Below are 23,695 nucleotides of genomic sequence, written 5' to 3' on the forward strand. Positions count from 1 at the left end.
ATAGCTGTTACTTGCTCATCAGGCAATTGTTTCGAGAATACTTTTTATTCGTCAATCTTTCTGGAAATTATATAGAACAAACAACTGAATCTCGAGCTCCACCAAGTGGAATTCCAATGAACGCATAATTAAAACCCTCTCACTGTAAATTTTCCAAAAAAAGTGGAACCCCTTCACCCTTCAGAGAAGTGTATTAATTTAGCATCGGAATAAAGCACAAAACGTCTGAAGTATTGTTTTCGGGGATGTTTTGTTTAAACCCGTCTTTGAATTTTATGTACGAGAACTAAAACACAAAACAAGAACAGTTAAAGTGCCGTCGACACGATAAAGCGGGGCGAGGTGCATTTAGAGCAACTTACTGGCTTGTATTGCCAAGCCACAAAGGTAACATAAGTGCTGTGTTTACTGAGCGCTTAGGAAACGGAGGTCACACTGCAGTTACAACTAATGCAACTCTTGAACTTCTGAGCGCTTTGCCAGAGTATATCCATACAACTATGCTGCTTGCTCTCAACCGTACAACAAGTGCTCCGAGTACAGTCATGTGAAGAGTTCCAATACTTGTAAAACCTCTTAAGAGCATATTCTGGATTAATAAGATCTTGTTAATAAGACAGTTTCATTCCAAAAATATTAGTCACAAAGTACCTAATTTTGAGGTTAAATATGTCCAAAGTCTCAAAAATTCTTTGTTTTGTTTAATTGGCTGAGCGTTAGCGAAGCCTATAACTAGAGGAGCGGGGCAATTTTATTTTTATTTAAAAAAAAGAAAACAATAATTAATTCTTTTTTCTTATAACTATTTCCAATAACAATGAGGTCCACCACAAAAAAGTGATATCTTTAACATTATCATTAGAGAAGGAAGTTTAGTGAACAGGATCCTCTTTCTTACACATGCTATGATTACTTCGCGATCGCTAAGAGAGGTTATTCCTTTACAGATGTTAAAATGCAATCAAATTCTGCAGCGATACATCGCGGCCCTATGTGTCTCCCCATGATGGACGAGTCCGAGCTTCCGTTTGTCATTTAGGCTGACGATTTATTGTGATTGCTTTTCTTACCTCTTCTCGATAGTTCCTAATATTGGAAATCTTTCATATTTGTCTGTCTGTCTGGACGATAACTCAAGAAAGTACTGACCTATAAGCTTGAAATTATGCATTAAACTTAATTCCAGTATAAGCAACATCGAGTTCGATTATGCTGCTGTGACAGCAGGTGGGATTTGGCTGAGTGTTGTAGCGAATATTTTTAAATTGATTTTTATAGGTACACGATGGAAACTAGAAAATAAGAATAATTAAATTAGTAAACAAATCGAGTACAATCATATGACATACATGTGATGTAACATTTAACCTAATGGAATGAACTATTTACTTGAAATTTTGCATGCAAACTCAGCGAGACACGAGGCTTGGAGTACTCCTACCCTGTCTTTTAAAAATTAAGGACTTTTAACTTTTAAAAATTTGGTATCATTGTAAGACTTAGATATTTGTCATATTGTATCCTGTATATTATATTGTGTTAAAAATGAAAAACATATATAGCAATTGTAGAAAAACTCGGATCAAAGTTCACAGACATTGTAAAAAAGGAGAACATAAACAGTTTCAAGACAAATATAATTAGTTGAGTAAGGAAGCCATTACGGGGAGTCACAGGGCACATTTTATACTGTTAATTTGAATACATTATTAATATAAACATTATGTCGAATCTAATCCTAATAATTTAGGAGATCATAGGGAAAATTAATAATTTAAATAAGAGGAGCACGAATCTCATACATTTTAGATACTTAACTCATAATCCACTTGACTTAGGCCAGCAGCATATTTTCTTGTGCTCTAAATATTCTGGACGTCTTTGACTCCGGAATATTGCGATGATAGATGATTGAGAATAATAACCAACCAAGCATTTTGTATATGTGTATATACTTTTTTTACCTCCAGTGAGAATTATTCTGTAAAAGAACTGACTTGGCAATGGCGCGTGTAGCGGGTACAACGGTTATCGCAGGATAATCAGATTAAGCAACGTTGAGCGTGGCTGCTGCTTGGATGGGTGACCGCTGAGAGATCTTACCCTTGCAAGCAGCCCGCCTGCCCGGCCGTTGATGGTGGTTCGGAAGCCACCGTTAAGCTGATGGTCCCCAGGTTGTGTTAGAGAAAGTTTCTTAGCCCTAACTTCGCCTAGTAAAGTAAGACATCTTTACTTTACTTTACTTGAACTAAATTGAACAATGAAACCTAGCATCTGATGAAATAACCAAGAGGACGAAAATTATACCGGTTAGCTGATTCGATGCATAGATACGAACAGAGAAGTAGAAACACTCCAATTCATGATCGTTAAATTTAAAGTGGCTGTTACTAAAATTGAGATAGTCATTAAATTTGCAGTGCTTGAACAGGTAACTTACTGTAAATAATTTAGAGCTTACTACTAGCCGGCAAACTTTGCAAATAATCTTCATTTGTTAATTCTGCTGCACGAATTGAACTATGTGTTTCATGAGCCTTTTCTCAGTATGAAGTTAATTATAAAATGGATTAGCTGTATTTGTGAACATGTATAAACTAGGCGAATTGAGTAGGTTTCATCAGATGTTTCTCAGAATAGTACACATAAAATAAATAGATAAAAGTGACTTTATTTTTTAAGCGTTTCCCCGTATGTAACTGGTGTTTTAGAATAAAGTGCGGAAAAATTCATCGTGAATGCTTAATAACGATTTAACAAGGAAATAACCATACCATACGTAATCAACACAAAACAGATAGCAAAACTTATTGAAACAGTAAAAACACTGTCGTTTAAATATCTTAAAAGACAAGTAAAGTTTACAGTATAAACATAAATATTTATTTAAATAAAATATATAATAGTGCTAAAATCTAGAACTAATTAAATAAATTAAAACACACACACACACACACACACACACACACACACACACACACACACACACACACACACACACACACACACACATATATATATATATATACATTAATAATAGTATTCAAAAAGCCCGCCAACATTAAACAGATGTTGGTCTGTACTGATCCTCTGAAAAAGGAAAATAAGGAATCACAGTCCTTTGGTTGCAAACCTTGCCAAAAACCCCGTTGTGGAACCTGTAAGATCATGTCTACAAGTCAAAATTTCAAAAGTAATGTAACCAATCATGTATATCCAATCAAAGGAACTATCAACTGTGACACAAAAAACCTTATTTACCAATTTGACTGTAAATTTTGTGAAAAACAATACGTCGGCCAGACATCGAATCCTTTACGGATACGAGTAACTGGCCATCGATTTGACATTGTCCATAGCGATATAGAAAAACCTTTAGCCAGTCACGCTATCATTGTCCATGAACAAAATCAGATAGAAAATTTCTACACCATCAAATGCATAAATAAGATCCCTGAAGATTCAAACGAAAGCCTTAATAGATTTAAATTGAAAAAAAGTGAAACTGCACACCAATTGGTGCTTCAGACAAGACATCCAAGGGGTCTTAATTTAAGATAAATTCAGTTTTCGGCAACTTATTCACACACGTCATGCCATGGCCCATCAGCTGCTGATCTACTGTATTTATTTATAATGTTTGTTTTTCTTGTTTGAGTTCTAACCTAATGTTTTTTCACAATTTATGTAAATATTTATACATGTATATTTATCTGAAGAAGTGTACCTAGATACACGAAAATTTATAAATGTTTCAAACCAATATACCGTGGTTTATGTGTTAAGAAGAGAATAACTTGTTTCTGTATATATATATATATATATATATATATATATGTGTGTATTAATGTATGTCCCTTAGTGACATCTAACTTATTGTAGCATATACTCTTTATTTTCTTTTTTAAAGTGCTAACACCATCACTCTTCAAGGTGTCAAAGAAGGTCATTATACATGTTTAGACAATGTAAGTGAATGGTTTGAGCCATATCAAGGTTCTTCGAGACATGCACATTTATGAGTAATGCTGTTTGTCAGGACCATGCATACGACTTCCATTAATTTTGAGCCATAAGCTGGTTTTTTATTTCGTCGAACTAGTTTATATGAGTGTGATTGGCACGATAATACTTTAATGGCGTTAAAACAAGTAAAAAATGGTTAATAAAACAAAACTGAAGATTCACAGTATATATAATTTTAATTAAGTCCGTTAAAGTTTTATATCTGAACGTTAAGGAATTGAATATGTTTAAAGCTAAGGATTAATCTACAAATGTAAGCCACACACGCAGAATATTAGATTCACTGTAATATTAAAGGATTTTCTGACGAAGACTTTGCTTTGAGCTTTGTCAAACGAAGGAGAATTAACTCTTTTATACCGCAATATGTACATGTGCGCAGCTATCGTGTACGATCGACTGCACATAATATATGAGAAAATGATATAAATATTATTTTGAAATTGCTTTTATAAATTTAAGGAGTTATTTTGCAGAATATTTATTTGCATAATGTATTTAAAGCTGATACGTAAAAAAACAATATTCTACATTCGATTACGTCTACTTTCTCATTATCTAACTTGTTATTGACTGATATATATATATATATATATATATATATATATATATATATATATATATATATATATAAATTTGTAGGTACCTATATGTATTTTTTCACGGAGATGGTTAATATGATGTAACTCGCCACCAGGTGGCGCTGCAAAAGATAAAATGTTTTATGCGCCTGCACATTATAAACTGCAAGTACGAGACATTTACGTATAATTAAATAGCCAAACACTATTGATATATTGATGTATAACTTATGATGTATCTTTGTCTTTAAAATTAATTTCAGGTTGAACTTAAAGCTTGAATGTTAGGCAACTTTTATAATAATGTACATGTACGTGTACAATTGCTACAAACGTACACTTTTGAAAGATTTTCTTGATCGTGGCAACAAGACAAACTCTACATCGGCATTGGAAATGTATTTACCAATACCGATATACGTGCTCATATACGTGCATTATGCATAGCTTACGAAAAGCGTGCGAAGCCGCGGGAAACAGCTAATGTGTAAAAAAATGCAGCATATTGAATAGTAGCTTGACCTTTTGAACTGACATGAGTAGCTGTCATAATACTCAATATTACTACACCTCCGTTGATGTAATAAGTCCATAATACCATAATTTCGGTTGAATAACGTTTAAGCTTTATAATGAGAAGGGTATGTATACAGTATTATATACCCTTTATGTGTATGAATGCTTGCTTCTGGATGAAGGAATTTAAACGCACTGCGATGCAACAACTCCGACGCAAATTGAGTTAAGTAGGCGAAATAATTTCAGTACCAATCGATGTGGTATTTAATCACTTGAAAAAAGAAAGTAATGTAAAGAATCTTATTTACCAGGTGAGATTAGAGTCTGTCTAACTCTTTAACCCTGGGGACCAACGGATTAAAGGTAAATTCCGAACCACCACCAATGGCCAGGCAGGCGGGCTACTTGCAAGCCCGCAAGGACAGGATCGCTCAGCGGTCACCCATCGAAGCAGCAGCCACGCTCGACAATGCTTAATTCGGTTCTCGCAATAACCGTAGTAACCATTACACTGCGATATTGATAATTTGGTTTGGCATGTCTGTTTACCAAAAACTTAAAGATTAATCTTAGTTATTCTCGGGAATAAAACATAAATTAATCTTGTAATATCCCATGCATTTACGACATATCGGATGTATAGTGTTAGATAAAATATTGTAAGCTTACACATTCTATATGAGCAGATAAATGATAACAGTAATACGTAAACATAATCAGATTGAAACATAAAAAGAGTTTATTACACTTTCAAACAAACTCTACATTGAGTTGAAGCTGCAGCAAAAAGAATACTTCGTCTGTGTTGAAATTCGTAGCTTCTGGGGTGGATCAGCTCGCTCTGGGGATTATACAGTTTATTTGTTTGCTTCCATGTTACCATTCTACTTTGATGTGTTCACTGTGAGGGAGTCTGTTATAATGTGGAGATATTAATTTAAAGACAGTAAGTTTAACTGCAGTAAAGTATAAAATATTGTTAAAAAAATGATATCGCGAAATTTTTTAGTAATGAAATTACAAATACAGATTAATAAAAATTCATGTAGAAATAAACCACACCACGAGAAATACTGCTGACTTACGACGACCTGAAGGTTAATCATTAATAATACAATGGCAATGCAAGCATTATTTTTTCCAGTTCACAAGCACTAAAGTAAGACAGGAGAAGCACGCAGTAGAGACCTCTCGTAATTACTCCCTCCGCTCCAGTTGCAATTTCTCACCACTCCAGGCAGCTGTGTTCATCAATTTCTCAAAGGCTTGGTTTCACGATTCTCTCAAAATCCGACCACAATCAACCAACGCTTTAGATTCATCTTGTGATTATGGATAATGAAATCTTTCTTTTTCATTGTTACAAGACTAACTGATATAGTCAGAGCGGAATATCCATTTACTGATTTTGAGATCTTGCTTCTAAAACTTGGAAAAATATTAATATATGTGGTATTAAAATAATTTCAAGTCCCATTTCACCTCTATATTCTCCAAGGGCAATATCTAATTTATTGAACGTTGAATTGTTGCAAGAAACAATAGTGCCTTTACAGATTTGTCAGAAACTGAAGAAATTGTGTACTGTACTTTTTTATTGACTGAGCGCTAACGAAGCCTATCATTTAAAGGCTGGAAGTTTCACTTATGTTTCTTTCCGCACGATATCTCGATAAAAACTGACCTATAGACTTAAATTTTGCATGGACTTAAGATTTCTGTATAGACAGCATCGATGGTGAATGTAACTCCATAAGATTTGGACGACAGTTAGTGAAAATTTACATTGGTCTCAAGGTAACCACGATGGGAACGAGAAAATATTTTGTAGAAAAAATGTTTTAACATGTGACAATTTATAGAGTAAAAATAAATATATAGTAGAGTCAATGTTAAAAGTTGGAGTAACTGGAACTCTTATTATTTAAAACACTGCCAAGAAACCTAACTTAATGAATAAACGTGTGAATATGTAAAGTGGAAAGATATCCAGAGAAAGATATCATCTTTAGATTTGCATGATATTTAATGGCTACATAGACAAGAATGAGCTTTATAACGGCATATGACCAACTATAGATTTTGGCTGAGCATCATTGAAACCTATCACTCAGTATGCTGACAAAATTTCTCTTTTGTCTGTCATCTTTTCTGTATTTTCTGATTGTTTAACTGTCCCAGGACATGTGAAGAATGAAATGAGCATATGGTATGCGTAACATGGTGTGGCATTCTCCTTACGTATATATTCACTATGTTTGCCTTTGAAAAATACCTAAAAGTTCCTTGTAGTTGTTAGGTAAATTGAGTGAGAGCTACAGGCTATCCACTTGTCACTAGTTGAGAACCACATGTCCTTCGTCTCAGCCCTAGTAGTGTGTACCTAGCTAGACTACATGACATAAAGTGACCAGTAAAGTGAAGACAGCGTGATGGTGTAAGGAAAACTGCAGAGTCAGTTCTGAGTGAAGATACTTTCCTTTTCCTGCAACTGGTGATTACTGTTGCTTTGTGGTGTATTTAAAGCCGAATTGTAGCCGAAAACAGGTAAGCTGTAATAACTGGTACATTGGTGTTATGATTTGGAATAGTATAAGAGTGTAATAAACATGCATCTCCTTTTGCTGTTACATCTTTGTAAATTGAGTGGATAAACAATAAAAATGCTATATTGGTGTGCACAGTATCGTGTTAATTTCAGTGAATAAGACACTGCTGAACTTTGATATCAATTTGCCACGAAACCCATAGACTATTGACTCTGTAAGTGAGGATGGTCTTTTTATTTGAACACTGGCAAGGTAAACGTTGGTACTAGTTGGAGACGCCTCGGAGTAAGTTTCGGGATCTGCAAAAAAAGTGGCGACACATGTTAAGCGATTATCATAGCGAATGGAGATCCCGTGTTTTTAGCGATTCTCATAGCGAATGGAGATCCCGTGTTTTTACGATTCTCATAGCGAATGGAGATCCCGTGTTTTTACGATTCTCATAGCGAATGGAGATCCCGTGTTTTTAGCGAGTCTCATAGCGAATGGAGATACTCGTGTTTTTAGCGAGTCTCATAGCGAATGGAGATACCGTGTTTTTAGCGATTCTCATAGCGAATGGAGATACAATGGAGATCCCGGTGTTTTAGTGATTACATTAGTATAATAAGATTCTATCTTCTAGAGATTCTCATACTGAATGAAGATTTTATCTTTTAGAGATTCTCATAGTGAACGGTAATTCTTAATGATTCTCATCGTGAATGGAGATTCTGTGTTTTACCGATTCTTGTAATGAATGGAGATCCTGGTGTTTTAGTGATTGCAATAGTATAATAAGATTCTGTCTTCTAGAGATTCTCATACTGAATGAAGATTTTATCTTTTAGAGATTCTCATAGTGAACGGTAATTCTTAATGATTCTCATCGTGAATGGAGATTCTGTGTTTTACCGATTCTTGTAATGAATGGAGATCCTGGTGTTTTAGTGATTACAATAGTATAATAAGATTCTGTCTTCTAGAGATTCTCATACTGAATGAAGATTTCATGTTTTAGAGATTCTCTTAGTGAACGGTAATTCTTAATGATTCTCATAGTGATAGGAGATTCTGTGTTTGAATGATTCTCTTAATGGAGATTTTATGTTGTATAGTTTGTAAGTCATATACATTAACAAATATATGGTAGATGTGAAGGATATCTGAGTATAGTCGTAGGTCTTGGGCAGGATATGATTATATAGGATTAAAGCCTCGTTTGGAAATTGATGAATTAAAATGAGTTTTGTCACACCAGCATCGCTCATATTATTTATTTTCTCTCTTTCTCTTGTCCTTCTTATTGGGTTCATCCGTTTCTAGTCACATTTCTGGCAATATGGAGTATGGGCAGTGGAACATGAGCTTATAATGAAATATTTCTTGTGTTGAAAGTAGTTAAAAATCAAAATATACAAAATGTTTGATTTCTCAGTATTATGCAAAAACCCCATACTACTTGGTTAAAATTCCGTTAGCAGGAATTCAACACAAACTGTTGCCCATCAATTGAATATACTGGGGAGTTGAATGTTCACTGCCTGATGGAATATACACGTGATCAATATCAGTATTGGGTGGATGTACAAATATTAGCGATGACTGTAGATCGTTACCTCAATTAATTTAATATATAAGTTATAAAATCTTAAGAGTTGTTACGTCAGTCATCCTTTTCAGGTCTAGAATAAGATTTGTTTTGACCCGATTCGTTAGGACAGACAAAGGTATTCCGCGACTCGAAGTGGCACAGTAGGTTTGTATCGAGCCTCATGGGGTAGGTTGGGTGGTATGGGGTTGTTGTGGGGAGAGGGGAGTGGGGAGGAGGTAGCTCAGTCACTACTTGACCCCCTTACTGCAACTCTAGCCTCGGCCTTCAATGCATTAATCTAATTATATTCCCCTAGTTTTCCCGCACGTGTTTTCTAATTAAAAGTCAACTAGCAATATCACGATAGAAGAGCTTACATGAGAGCTACCTGTGTAAAGGTCATAGGGTTATTTATTGAGAAGAATATAATTGATTTACGAGATTCACTCTTTTGTGATTCACTACACACATTGATCAGCAAATACATAAAGCATTATCAATTTTAAAATTAGAGTGAAATAATGATGGATTCAACTATTTGGATGGATGATGGATTCAATTATTCCATATCCTTGCAGGCTTTTTAACCCTCATATAGTTATAATTAATTATAAGAGAATTTGTTAATGATGGTACAATATCCTTGTAATATTGCATTTTACAAACATAACTACATAAATGTTGAAATAAAATATTCGTTAATTCTCAGCTGGAAATTATAATTTTAGTTGATTAATTTACTAAAATCTTTGCACTCTTGCGAACCACCAATATTAATTCCTTTTTTTCTAATCTACAAAACTGGAATGAATACAGTTTAATGAAGCATAATAGAAAATAAACAAGATCATAAAGATTTCTTATTAAACATATTCAGTTAAATAGTATTTGGGCGTTATAAAAATGGATCATTCAACTTTATATATTTATTCAAATAAAATTAAAATCTGAAACTGTTAATATAATTCATGAGGTTTTATTTGGGGTATTCGAACAAATTAACGAAATGCTTAATCTTTTTCAAATGTGTATAGTAGTAAAAATATTATGGAAAAATTCAGCACATATTTTGATAAGCTAAAATAGTTATGCGACTATGAGGTTAGAAAAAGCTCTGAATTACACTAAATTTCCAAAAAACGCAGCTCTTCATAAATTGGTGTTTCGTTTAAAATTGAAAAAATTCTCGTTTTAGTCACGTTTAAAGCTAAATATTGAAAAACGGCAAGAAAATAAGCCATTCAGAATTTAATTTAATTTAACATTTTTGGACAAAACAGGACAGTCCGTTTGTTCGTAGTTCTGCTAAACGTAGTTGGGCTATCACTACTTCATTTTTGAACTTTTTTATTTTATTTTCTAAGAGTAGCTTCCAATCATCCTATAACTGATCGCGTTCCCATTGGTAAAAAAGACATTATTGGCAAATTTTGGAAAAATCTTGTCAGTGTCCAAACAAGAACTGAAGCTCAACAACACAGGTGCTAGACTGGCTCACAATAATTGTTCACGTCTCTGTCACTTGCCATAAAAAATTAGCAAACCTGTTTTTGTAAAGTCTAGAAACTGTTTACGGTGCCAGTATTTCTAATTATCGACTCAATAACATCAAAACAATGGTTAACGAAAGGATATCCATAAAAATGTATACCTCGGAAATTTTATGCTTATATTTTCCTTTGATGGTTTTGCAGATCTCTATAACAAAGTAACTCCACTAGGGTATGAAAACCCAAGGGTATGAAGAAAAGCAGACTTCTTCCATATTCTACTTTACTCGTTTCAAAAAAACTACCAAATCATCCAGAAAAGAAATTCCCTCTACGCAGCCTCGATATTTGTGTAATCATGGCCCCTATTCCAGGAAACTACGGGAAACTCAAGATGGCTCTTTCATACCAAGTAACTCTAAAGCTTAAGGTGATGTACTATACATATTACATTATTGAAATTTCGAAGGACATTCACATCTACTATTGCACAAAACGAATTATCTTAAAAAATGGTGATCTTGCACATGGTTTAATACTTTGAAGTAATTTAACGACAAAATAAAATATTATAGTTTCCAGAAGTGTACCATTATAATAATTCCAAATATTGTATCGTTTGAGAATATAGATTTTAAAAATCTAAGTTTACGATTTAGTCAAAATTTCTCGTAATAAGGCTTTACGAATTATACAGAATCCCTAAAAACAAAAACAATATTTAAACCACATGAAGTGGCGGACTGCAGTCTTTGGATATCCAACGTAGCGATAGCTGTTAACGAAATCAAGGCAATTTATGCTCTGATAAATTACTTTTTACACCCTGCTCTTTAATTATCCCTTAATAAGTTTTCCATGATTGTATTAATATTACCCTAGTAACAAGTTAAGGAGTGAACTCTTCAATTACAGATTTACCAATAAAATTCAGACTAGTAAAATTTGCTCATTGAGAAGAGATACTGACAATAATATTTAAGCAATTATAAAAATAACAAGATGTTTCTTGATTTACTAAATATTTTTAGCAAATATGAATAATAAGGCCATGCAAACGTGTGTTCTGTCAATCTAATCTGAAACGCTTTTTTAAATTATATTGATTTTAATTTAGCTTATTCAATCTCCATTTAAAATAGTCTGGTGTCATTATTTTACATATATTTTTGGTGATCCAAACAATAGAAGTCCAAATACATTCGAAATGGCAGTGTTAGTACAATTTTTCTAAAGTGTACAAAACTCTTAGTAATATGAATATGAATGCTTATCAAACTTGATAATCTTTGAACCGAGAGCCAGTATCCACTTTACAAACACACAACCTGTTTTTTTTTATCCATAGAGGTTGATTTACTAATCTAACCTAACCTAACCTAACTTAACTCTTCAGAGGTTAGAGGATTTTTTACTAACAACGAAATAGATCGCTAGCCACATTAGTTTTGGTGGAGGTGTCGAAATGAGCAGATATTGAAAGGTTTTAAATTTAAACGATTTTTTTGCAAATTATATTTTTCTAGCTTGAGACACTTAAGTCAAGCATGTACAGAACACACACACACACACACACACACACACACACACACACACACACACACACACACACACACAACACACACACACACACACACACACACACACACACACACACACACACACACACACACACACACACACACACACACACACACACACACACACACACACACACACACACGTATATATATATATATATATATATATATATCACTGCCAAATAACTAGATATTGAAAAGGACAGGAAATCACCACTGGGTAAGGATTAATGTACTGTATATGTTCAGCTGATGTTGATTTTAGATTTATTTTTGTGTCTGGTAGCTAGTTACGTCTAAGTGTGTTAAGTTATAAAATATAGCACGAAAAAATATATTTTCATACTAGCAGTTACCCGTGGCTTCGCACGCAACTTTCTGTTGAAAAGCTGGACAATATATCTATGTATTCTTTTTCTATGACATAATAAACACTCCTGAAATAATCGGTAGTCACTTAAAGTTATTCCAATCTCCTGATCCATTTTAGATCTAAGTTTAAAGAATAGAGGTTTGGGATCCTGAAGTAGTAAAGTTAAACAGTTTTTATAAGATTAGTATTTTCCTCCCACATTCCATGATAATTTATTGAAGTTCTTCGATGGCTTCAGTAACAATAAGAGTTAGCCTTTTTATCCCAATGACGAAAGTGTATCGTACAACTAAAAAGTTGCTGCGGTCAATATGGGTCTGTTCTGGTCGTTTAAATTCACTCCCAGTCTAATCTATTTACGGTTCTACAATAAATTTATGCTGTTGTACTGACCAAAACAACTGTCTCATATGTTGGTTTAGGAATCGAACTTAAATTTAAATTTTGATGATTAAGTGATTTTTATATTTTTACCGATCACTAAATATGTATTATGGGTATATGCTTCAAGTATTAGGGCAAGAGTATGTTACCTCCATTTGCTTTTCAATAACTACAGTAAAAAGTCCATACACAATGTTAAAGGAACTAACCAGATTAGATTACGTTATGTGCAAACATTCACAGCTTTATACAATAAGGTAGTTGTTATAACAGTGTATAAATATCATATTTACTAAAATTTAAATGTAAACACATGTTTCTGCCTCTTTGAGCTGAAAGTGATTAGTTGTTAAGTATCAGTTCAATTTATATTACGTGTCGTAGCGCAATCTGCCGGATACAATATAAAACACTCCAATATCAACAATAATTTATAAACAAAAATTAAATTAAATATACTATTTAAATAGGACCAAATTGTGAATCTAAACCATTCTCGAGTCCCCTTGAACACACACAAACAATTTCATCAAAATCGGTCCAGTCGTTTAGGAGGAGTTCAGTGACTTACACACGAACACAAGAAATATATATATATATATATATATATATATATATATATATATATATAAAGATTTTTAACCCTTTGATACCCATTTAGATTTTCAAAATACTAGAATGGCTTCGATTTATTTTTAAGGTAAATTTTTGTATCGATTTATAGAAAAATCATATTGCCTGCTCTTTCTTAATGCAAATTGCTCCTCGGATTCCGGACTATAAATAATTATCTGTCTTCGCAATACAATGTAAAAACACAGAATTATTATTACATTAAATTTGTCTTTAAAAGTCAAATAAATATTCAAATTTACGTGAAAACAATTATTCAAATTTTAACTAACTGGATTCACTAATCAGATAATCTCCTGATAAACATAACCCACTTCTCTTTGAGCAAATATTTACTTTACATTCTTCAAAATCTGAATTAAAATATTTACTCCCATAGAGGAAACTATCCCGGATTTCTAATCCTTTCAAATGAAAACAGCTATCGTAACCTTTAAGTATTAATCTACTAATCGCATGAAAAACTTAGAATAACACACTAATCATTGAACACACAGTTACTTTACGTTCTTAAAAATGTATTCTAAATCTGCGTAAAGTATTTAATTTCACTGAGTCATCTAAAAATTTTAATAATTTCACATTAAAACAGTTATTATGGGTAACAGTTTATTGTATACAGGGTATAAATTAAGTCCTGATACGTCTGGATATATTACAAACGGATTGAGATATCGATGTACAACCTTCACCATACTTAATAAAATATTTTTGGATTTTTTAATGATAAAAAGTCCCCCCTTTTCAAAGGAGAGTACGGGGGGTTACCTTTAAATTTTCAAACTGCACCCCTATCTTGTGAAGTATCATTTTTATAGCCTATTTAGTATAAATGAAATGACATGAATAAAACATATCTACGACGTTCCTAGCAAAATGTATTGGAAAATAACCCCTTACATCTCAGGGTATAAATTAAGTCCTGATACGCCTGGATATATTCCAAACCGATTGAAATATCAAGGATATCTCAGACAACATCTCAGAGACAACCTTCACCAAACTTATTAAGTTCTTTGGGATTAAATTTTAATCAAGCCCAAGAAAAGGCTGCTGAAGATAACAATATGAAATTTTTAATTGATCTATATTTATATGTGAAAGTTAGGTGAAAGCAGTGACATGAATTTTATTTATAAAAATTAATATCCGTTAGTAATATTTTATACGAAAATATGTAATTTTCTTAAAGTGCTCTTAATTTTTAGCAAAGTCGTAAATATGAAAAAAAAAAAAACACGCCATTTACTGTCAGAACTCATGTGCATACGGCGAAAATCAAAACTGTAAATGTTCATCTGTGTGGGACTGACTACAACAATTCTATTTTAAGTGTCTATAAATTCTTGTTGGGGTGACCAAACAATATTTGAATACTATTTTTGACTTCAAAAACGTGCCTTAAAGGAAAACAAGGCATAAATAAATAAACTCTGAAATAAATAAAAATTAATCTAACCAAAAACCAATTAAACCACTTGCAAAGATCTTAAAGGACATACTTTAAAGGCAGATTTATTTCACTCTTCAAAGGGATTGAAATCTCGCAGGGGTAATCTCTTTCCTCGTAAAGTTAGAGCCTTTGAGCAGGGCATCAATCTGGTCTATTAGGAGTGTAACAAGTGAGCATTAGAATATTTAATTTTAGTAAGACATCATTTTGAAAAACAACAGTAAATGAGTAAAGCTGTTAGTTTTATAATTAAATATTTGAAAGGATATCTCTGTTAGCATTGCCGAGTTTTATCTAACAGAATTATATAAGATAGGCATAGCAGACTCTTGTGGCAATATCGCTATTGGCTGACGCTGGAATTATTGATAACAAAACTTACGAATTCCATCCTGCCAGCCAAGTATGATAAATAATCTCTCCATTTTAGACTTTGTCAACTACCACGCCTAAAGGCTATGTGAATGAAACTCTCTCAATAAAATCACAATTTGTTGTTCTTTTAGGACAAAAAGCTGAGAAACCTCCAATTGCACATGGTCCTGAAAGAACCTTTACGCTGTTACCAGAGTGACAGGACATTTAGGGTGGGTAAGGTTTGAGGTAGGGGCCGCTTCCTGTTGAGATCCGTGGAAAGGATTCTGGACATTTTCTCATGACACTTATGAAAAGGGGGGGGGCAGCTCAGAACCAGGTTCTCCGGTCAAAGCAGGCAGAGGTAGCACGCCTGTATGTGCAGGCTAGCAACTGCCTTTAACACATAAGGGGCCTCGCCTATTTCATCAGACATCCTTCGCAGTAGAAACGACCTATCGATGAGGAGACCTTGCACCTCAATGTCTCGACATTCACGGTTAGTGATGTGCTGCTCCTGGGCATCCATAGATAGGGTTGCCCACATTTAAGTGACCCATCGTTTTTGACTGTACCCAGTGTAGATTCAACTGGAAGATACAAGTCAACCAGAAGTGAACCCTTCTGGGGATCAACCCCAATTTACCTCATGATAAACCTCATGATTGAAAACTTATATCATCACCAAGTCAAATTGTAGACTACTCTTGATGATTTTAATTTCTGCAAGTCTAAATAAAGAATACAAAAGTCTGTTGAGGACAGTAACAAAATTAAATGGAATAGTTTTATTTTTTCATATTTATTACTTTTTATCTAATAATGGATAAATTGTAAAACCTTTTGCCTTTTGGTACTGGGTTAATCCAGCTGGTGCAGCAGATTTAGGGATACAGCATCAGAGTTGAAGTTAAGCCACGGCTAAGTCAACAATAAACGGTTTAGACTGATGTGGATCGTGCGGAGTAGAGCTTCATGCCATTTCCTTCATCACCATCAATTTGCAATGTAAAGGACGCCACTACTTCCCATAGTGTGTAATTACGAATGCTCTACGAAACCTGTGGAATTGGTTCGAAAGTAAGTAAAGACTGGTTGAAAAATCCATGATCAATATAAACTTCAAGTTTATTATTTTGTACAGTATTGGATCTTTCTTAAACATAAATTACCGTGATAAATAATAGATCACGTTAGATAATAAATCAATTTTATAGGTTTCCAAAGGGGTAGCCTTTTTTAAAATGTTAATGACTTGAAAAAAATCAAAGGATTTGTTTTGTTGACTGCTCTGATCGGTTGAAATAAATGAAAATGTATTTCTCCTGATACAGTGCTGATTTAGATAAAATTCCAAAGGGCGCAATGAAAAAATGCCTTAAAAACTTAAAAGCTTTGTTTTTGACTTGCTGGAATCCGTTACAAAACATTAATAATGTTTCATTCTGATCCAGTACTGATTTTTAAACTGATTAATATTCATACAAATATTAATAATAGATTTTTTCAATTTAATAAAATCCATTCTTATAAAAATCTGTTCCAAACATTTTTTCTTGTGTCTGAATATTTAATGCAACGTTATTTCGTCATTATATTGGTTCTGGTGGAAATTGATATTATAGCCTTAGAATGACATGATTCTGATACCAGTTCCAGTATGGTATTTGATTATGATTTGCACAAAGCTAGAGCCCGTTAAGGCAAAAATAACCGTAAAAATTTCAATATAATATATTAATTAATTTATCACTTTAGAACTTATTAAATAAATAACACATACAAACATTTGTCAAACGAAACGGAATAGTATATACGTATGTGGAATATTTTGTGATTATTTATATGCAAAGAACGAGGCCTCAAAGTTTTTGTAACGAGTGATTAAAACAATCACTCAAGCCAATGGCTCAGTGTAGCGGGTACGACGGTTATCGCGAGATAAACAAAATCAAGCAACGTCGAACGTGGCTGCTGCTTGGATGGGTAATCGCTGAGTCATTTTGTCCTTGCAAGCAGTCCGCCTGCCCGGCCATTGGTGGTGGTTCGGAAGTCACCTTTAAGTCGTTGGTCCCTAGGTTAAGGTGTTAGAGAGAGCTTCTTAACCTTAACTTCGCCTGGTAAAATAAGAAATTACTTTACTTTTTACTTTTCTTTATTAAACACAGTATAGTATGACACGTGTGCAAGTGAGAAGCACGGTGTCCTTGATTAACTGCTGTGACGTACCTGGACTAATTCTCCGTGGCTGTGACCGTTGGCAGTGAAGGTAAGATGGCAGAGAAATGGCAGCCGCTCCTCTCGCGGTTTGTGCAGGTTCAGCTGGTACGTCTTGCCCACATCCCCGTAGTACGTGCGGTTACATACTGGAACATGGAAGTGGCCTTATTATTATAGGGTGGAAGGAATAGTTGTATATAGAAAGAGGCAAGATATTGTTATATTCAGCCTTACATTCAACTTTTATAAAGTAAGTTTGTCTCCTAAAGTTGTAGAGAAAAAGTATTGTTTCTGTACATGATCCTTATAAACCCGACGTGATATACTTGTAAGATATTTTGTAGAGGTCAAAATAAAACTTATTTAAAAAAATTATTGTTTCTGAAGAAAAAAGATTATTAAGTAATAAAACCGCTAAATAGAAGTTGAAACCGCTAGTTTTAAGTGAATGAACTATTTATTCATTCCAATTAACAGAATTAATTACGTTAAATATAACGACTTGGTAAACTCAGGAATATGGAACTGGTCGAGATTACAAGTAGTGTGATGTAGCTTGACTCTTTTGCACTTGTGACGAACTCTAAGATTCCTTCTAACAAAAGTAGCGTTAGTACTTTTCTCAGTACTACTTTGCTTCTTATTCTACTTAAAAATTAACAACGCTGCTTTTTAACAGATTTCATCAGTCTTACTATCAATGCGTACTTCACCTTTTATAAAAATCAAGTGCCCAATTATTCATGATTTTTGTACATAATTAGTAATACTGAATAATTATTGAAATGCTGAGCAATAAAAAGACTGGGATACATTTAAACTTTACAACTTGTCGGTTTTAGTATTAAAAATATATAATTATTGTATAATTAATTTAAAAGTTTCAAGCTATCGCATTGCCGAAATCAACATCAGAAAACGTGGTGTGAAGATCGCTAGGAACTGTCAAGTTCTTTACCTAAATTAAATAAAGCACAACTTTGATTACATCCAATGTGTTACTGACACATCCTGTAAAGTAATAGGACTTGAACTCTTCTAATCTCTCAAGACTTCTGAGATGTAATTTGACACCGAAACAGATTTTATGTTTACAGAATTGGAGATACCACTTAAAACGAATTTCATGTTTAAGACTGACACAAACATGTGGCAAACTTTAATTAGTTCTGTTGCTTGTTTGTGACAGACAAATTGTCACTTTTGAAACCCTCGAGACGCATTTAAAGAGTATTTAGGAGTTTTTAATGTGAGGTATGCAACAATAAGCACACAAAAACCAACACAGGAAGAAGAAAAATGACAAGTAAGATAAAATTATATTAACGCTTACATTTTATAATTAGGTGATAGAATTAATTCTATAAGCATATGAACCTCATTCATACCCAAAATACATCCTAGTTTGTATTTAGTAGTAGCTAGAGTATATCTCACATAATTTTATATATCGTTGGTAAATATTTATCAATAATAAACTTGAGACTATATATTTCTTGTACAGAGAAGGCACCCATACGTAGGAATGTGACTTCGCGTCTCGACGAATCTAGATTGCGCTAGTGTCGGCATTAAGTTAAGGTAGGAAGTAAACAGTTCACTGAATAGGTTTGGGGTAATGCCACTAGAGTTCACTACTATCATACAACTCGCGTTATGCCGAGTTTACTGCATTTAGTTTCATGCGAGTTTCATGCAATTACTGCATGACTTTAATAAGCAACATTCCAGGTATGTAGTTTCTTCAATTGTTTAATATCTCGATCGTCCATATACACAAACATTTAAATTTTGTGGAATTGCAAGTGTATTTGGGGAAGGCCATAAAGTAACCGTTTTAATTTATGTTAGCTATGGAAGAATATTTTATTGAATACAAGAATCACAAAGCATTTATAAAAATTAAAAAAAAGGATTTAAGGATGAAATAAAACTGTAACATTTATCAGAAAAAGGTCAATCATGGTTTTGGATAGAAGCGTATGAATGATAACAATGGAATCAGATAAATATTGGTTTGGGCTTGTTTTAATAAAATATTCATAACAGCGAAATGAAAAACTTGTTATAGTTTAGCAGATACATATAAGAAATTGAAAAATAGTTACAAAGTTTATTGTTTTTTCACATTTAAAAACCTAAAGTTGGTCTGTCGTGTTACTCTTTGGATTTATATGTTATGGAATTAGAAAATTACTTTTCATATATTCTATATACTATTGCACTAATATAATAATCATCACTATTCACAATTATTGAAGTCTAACAAGACAAAATGCAATTAGCGGACATAAATACGATACACTGGCACTATAACACGATGGCTTAAAATTATTATACTTTTGATGGATTCTTTCAATAATATTTTTAGGAATTAAAAATGGATTTTCAAGCTTATAGTGCTTTATTTAAATATTACAAAGAAGGAGTACGCCACATAACGTGTCGCAAAACGGGCTTTGATGAGGTTGCATGCAAAAGTTCAAGTTCCCTCATTTCAATAGGCTTCATGTATTATACGTCACACGTTAAAATGCCACATAATTGCCCTAAATTTGTTTATAAATGTATTTATTCTGCATTTTCACATCATGATTACCCATAAGACCACTGTAAAAATGTTCGCGGTCTCTCAGCCGAATCTTTCTCAGTGACTTGTACCATCATTAATCTTGATGTTCCTTACATAGAAATGAGGCTTCAAGCAAAGTTTAAAGGTCAGTTTCTTCTCGGGATAACGTGTGGAAAAAGATTTGGGTAGGGTACGATAAGCAGACCCGGTTTTTTATATCGAAGAATATAGTCATCGATACCTAATATTCGCATCTCAAATCGTAGACTATCAATCGATATAAAAGTATCTATAGTCCTCAATAGCAATCATATGTTTTAAATTAAAATATGAATTTAATATTTACAGTGATCAAACAAATTATTATAACCAAAATTAGGAAAACCGAAGACAATCATATTTGCTGCTCTCACAGCTAAAGTAGTTTCTTTCCTACAAGTTTCACATACGTTTTTCGGTACGAGTCCAACATGTTGAAGAAAACATGTCATCTCATCTTCCAAAGCATTGTCATGTAGTTTTCTAAAATTTACTGCCATTTTTAATAATAAAATGTTAGGCTAGTTATATAAAATTGAAATATTACATTACGAGTATTATTTGAAAGTGTTTACAGCTGTTGATGTAGATTATTTAAGTTAATTGTTCAAAGTAATTAATCAGTATCGATTGATTATATCGATGGTTATGATTAAGTAATATCGTTTGCCAATTTCGATATAGAAAAACCGGGTCCGCTTATCGTACCGTACCCAAAGATTTAACCCTCAAGCGATAGGACTCGCTAATCCTCAACCAAACTGTAAAAGACTATACACACTATGTACAAAATGACTGACTAGTCAGCTATGTGAGGGATAATTTAAAGAAATAAATAGTGACCAAACTATTAATAATAAAAAGTAAGGATTTCATTTTTTTTAATTAATAGAAGTCGGAATTGAGATTCATTATATTAACTCAAAAGTTACCATCTCGTTACTCTTAAAGAAGAAGTATGAATCTGACTTCTGAAAATATTAATTTCACTTCTCCGTTTCTTTTCGCATTAATTAGAATAATGTAATTATACAAACTGGTGGAATCGGCGACAGTAAAGGTACAAAAACGTGTACAACCAAGTCCACATCTTTGAGAATCCGCGCAAGTTTTTAATCTCAAAGAGTTTGGTAAATATTAATTGAGATATAATCATGCAAATGGATTCAAAGTTTGTCTTCGGTTCAAACATTGTTGGAGCGTATAATTGACCTCCCCTTCCACTCCCCTCGCCACCCCCTCAATTGCTGGCCTCGTTACGTGGAGCGGCGCGGGTGGTAAAAGCAGGAGGAGTGGATAGGAATGGGAGGGGGGGGGGTGAAACAAACATCTCTCCATCAAACTAAACTGGGTTACCACCTCATACCTATATACCGCAGACAGACTGAGAGGGAACATTTTAATATTTATTATGTACAATACAATTAGTTTACTGTATTATAAACACTAGTAATATTATTTTGATATCCACTGAAAGGATGGTTTACCCTAGCTGGTTTATATCTGGTAGAGGAACTTACGATGAGTATAGCAAACACCTATGCGTTATTTATATGGGCAACCAAATAAATGTCCAGGAGCAGGATATCCTTAGACCTGTGGGTATAGGTTAATGCCATGACTATTGGGGTCAGTGGTGTGTATAGAAAATTATTTCGGTGAGGGTTTTTGACACGCTGGGTAATTTTTAAGGTATAAAGTACTCTCCAAATACTGGGACTTCGATATCTTACAAACGGATATTGTTGACCTTTAAAACCTCATAAATTGTGTTCTAGCTTAAAACAAACTGGTAGGTGTAATTTTAATGTGTCTTTCAAAATCTCAGGTAGGTGCTTGAGTTCCTGAGCTTTTCCAATGAGCCTTTTTGTTAGAGTGGGTCCCTTCTTCCAAGATATTTTGTTCTCTTAGGACAAGAAGCTTATAAATCGCACTTAGTACTATCCGCACTTTAACGCTGCTTTCGGAGTGACGGGATATTCAGGATGGTTAAGGTTAGGAGGTAGCGGCCGCCTCCTATCACGATCCACGAGGAAGAATTAGCGCAGTAATCTCAAAGTCATGCCCCCCCCCGGAAGAAGTGGAGGCCAGCTCTGAACCAGGCAGGTGGCACACTCTTGTTGAGACTAGCAAGAACCTCTAATACTCGAACAAACCCCCCCCTCCTACAGTTCACCCTAATACTCCAACAGTCATCTCCCGCAGTAGACTAGACTTATTGAATTACCCTTGCACCTTAGAATATCGACATTTGCGGTTAGTGATGTGCCTCTCCTGGACATACACAAGGTTGCCCAGATTTAAGTGACACATCATTTTTTGCTCTGCCCTGTGGTAGGTTGAACTGGAAGGTATAAACCAGCCAGAAGTGGTGCCTGCTGGGTAGCAACTTATTCCAAGGTAACATGACGACATTGTGCCCATTGTCTCTCTTCATGGAGGATGGAAAAGTGGATCTCGACAGGATCGAACACATCCTGAACATCCGGAAGCAGCTCAAAAGAACTAAATACGAGGAGAAGACTCTCAGATTCTTGGCTAAAAAACAGCAAAAATGGTGGGTTCATTAAGGTCAAAGAATTTACGATAAGACTGTCATAAATTCCACCAAAACTCACACGTTGGAGAGCTCCCAGCCACAATTTTGATATAGTAAAATTGACCCAGCTTGATTGTGATTTTATTAATCCGCCGAAATACGAGATTTAAAGTCATCAAGAACTCCTCATTCTTGGCCAGATTACGCAACAAGTATTCTTCCACAATAATAAGACAATGTTAGCATCAGAACCACTTCAAAGTTTAATACAGTAACTCCACCCCCTTCCAGAATGCTAGTAAGACGTTCAGTAGGTCGAGGTTGATCACGTAGGCAATATATGTCATGACCTTCACGCGCTTTCATTAGAAATAGGCTAGAATATTGTACCATCATTTGAGATCATTGCTAGTACCATAACATATGTTCGTAGGAGCTGATAAAAATCAAGTTTTTAAGAAATTTACATTTCAAAAGATTTACTGTTTCTTGTGAGCGAGACTATTATAAGCTTTTGAAAGGCGTTCGATTTCTATTTATACTTTAGAGTGGCAAGAAAAATTAGATTTTATATTTGATTCTTTTAAAAGTTACACATAGTTTAGTTTATAATTCATTTTTTGTGGCCAAAAATTTATTTTTATGTTCCAAGAAGTAATTTATCTAGTTATATACAGTGCCCTGTTAAAATTTATCTTTCTTTAAAAAAATTAGACTTTTTAATTTAGTCAAAATGAGATAAATAAGTAATAGTAATTTTAATGTGTTCATAAATGAGGTAAACATTGATAAAAGTAGCTACTTTTATTT

General features: G+C 33.7%; 1 protein-coding gene across 1 annotated transcript in view; it reads right to left on the reverse strand.

Annotated features, from left to right (window-relative positions):
* The window catches only part of LOC124353702, a 170,676-nt gene that overhangs the window by 64,129 nt on the left and 82,852 nt on the right, over positions 1–23,695 (reverse strand). Inside the window, exon 2 of the mRNA XM_046803672.1 lies at positions 17,745–17,881. Coding sequence (XP_046659628.1) covers positions 17,745–17,881 — 137 coding nt within the window. The remainder of the gene's footprint in view (positions 1–17,744; positions 17,882–23,695) is intronic.

Source organism: Homalodisca vitripennis, chromosome 2 (assembly GCF_021130785.1).
Source record: "Homalodisca vitripennis isolate AUS2020 chromosome 2, UT_GWSS_2.1, whole genome shotgun sequence".
NCBI classification, from domain to species: Eukaryota; Metazoa; Arthropoda; class Insecta; order Hemiptera; family Cicadellidae; genus Homalodisca; species Homalodisca vitripennis.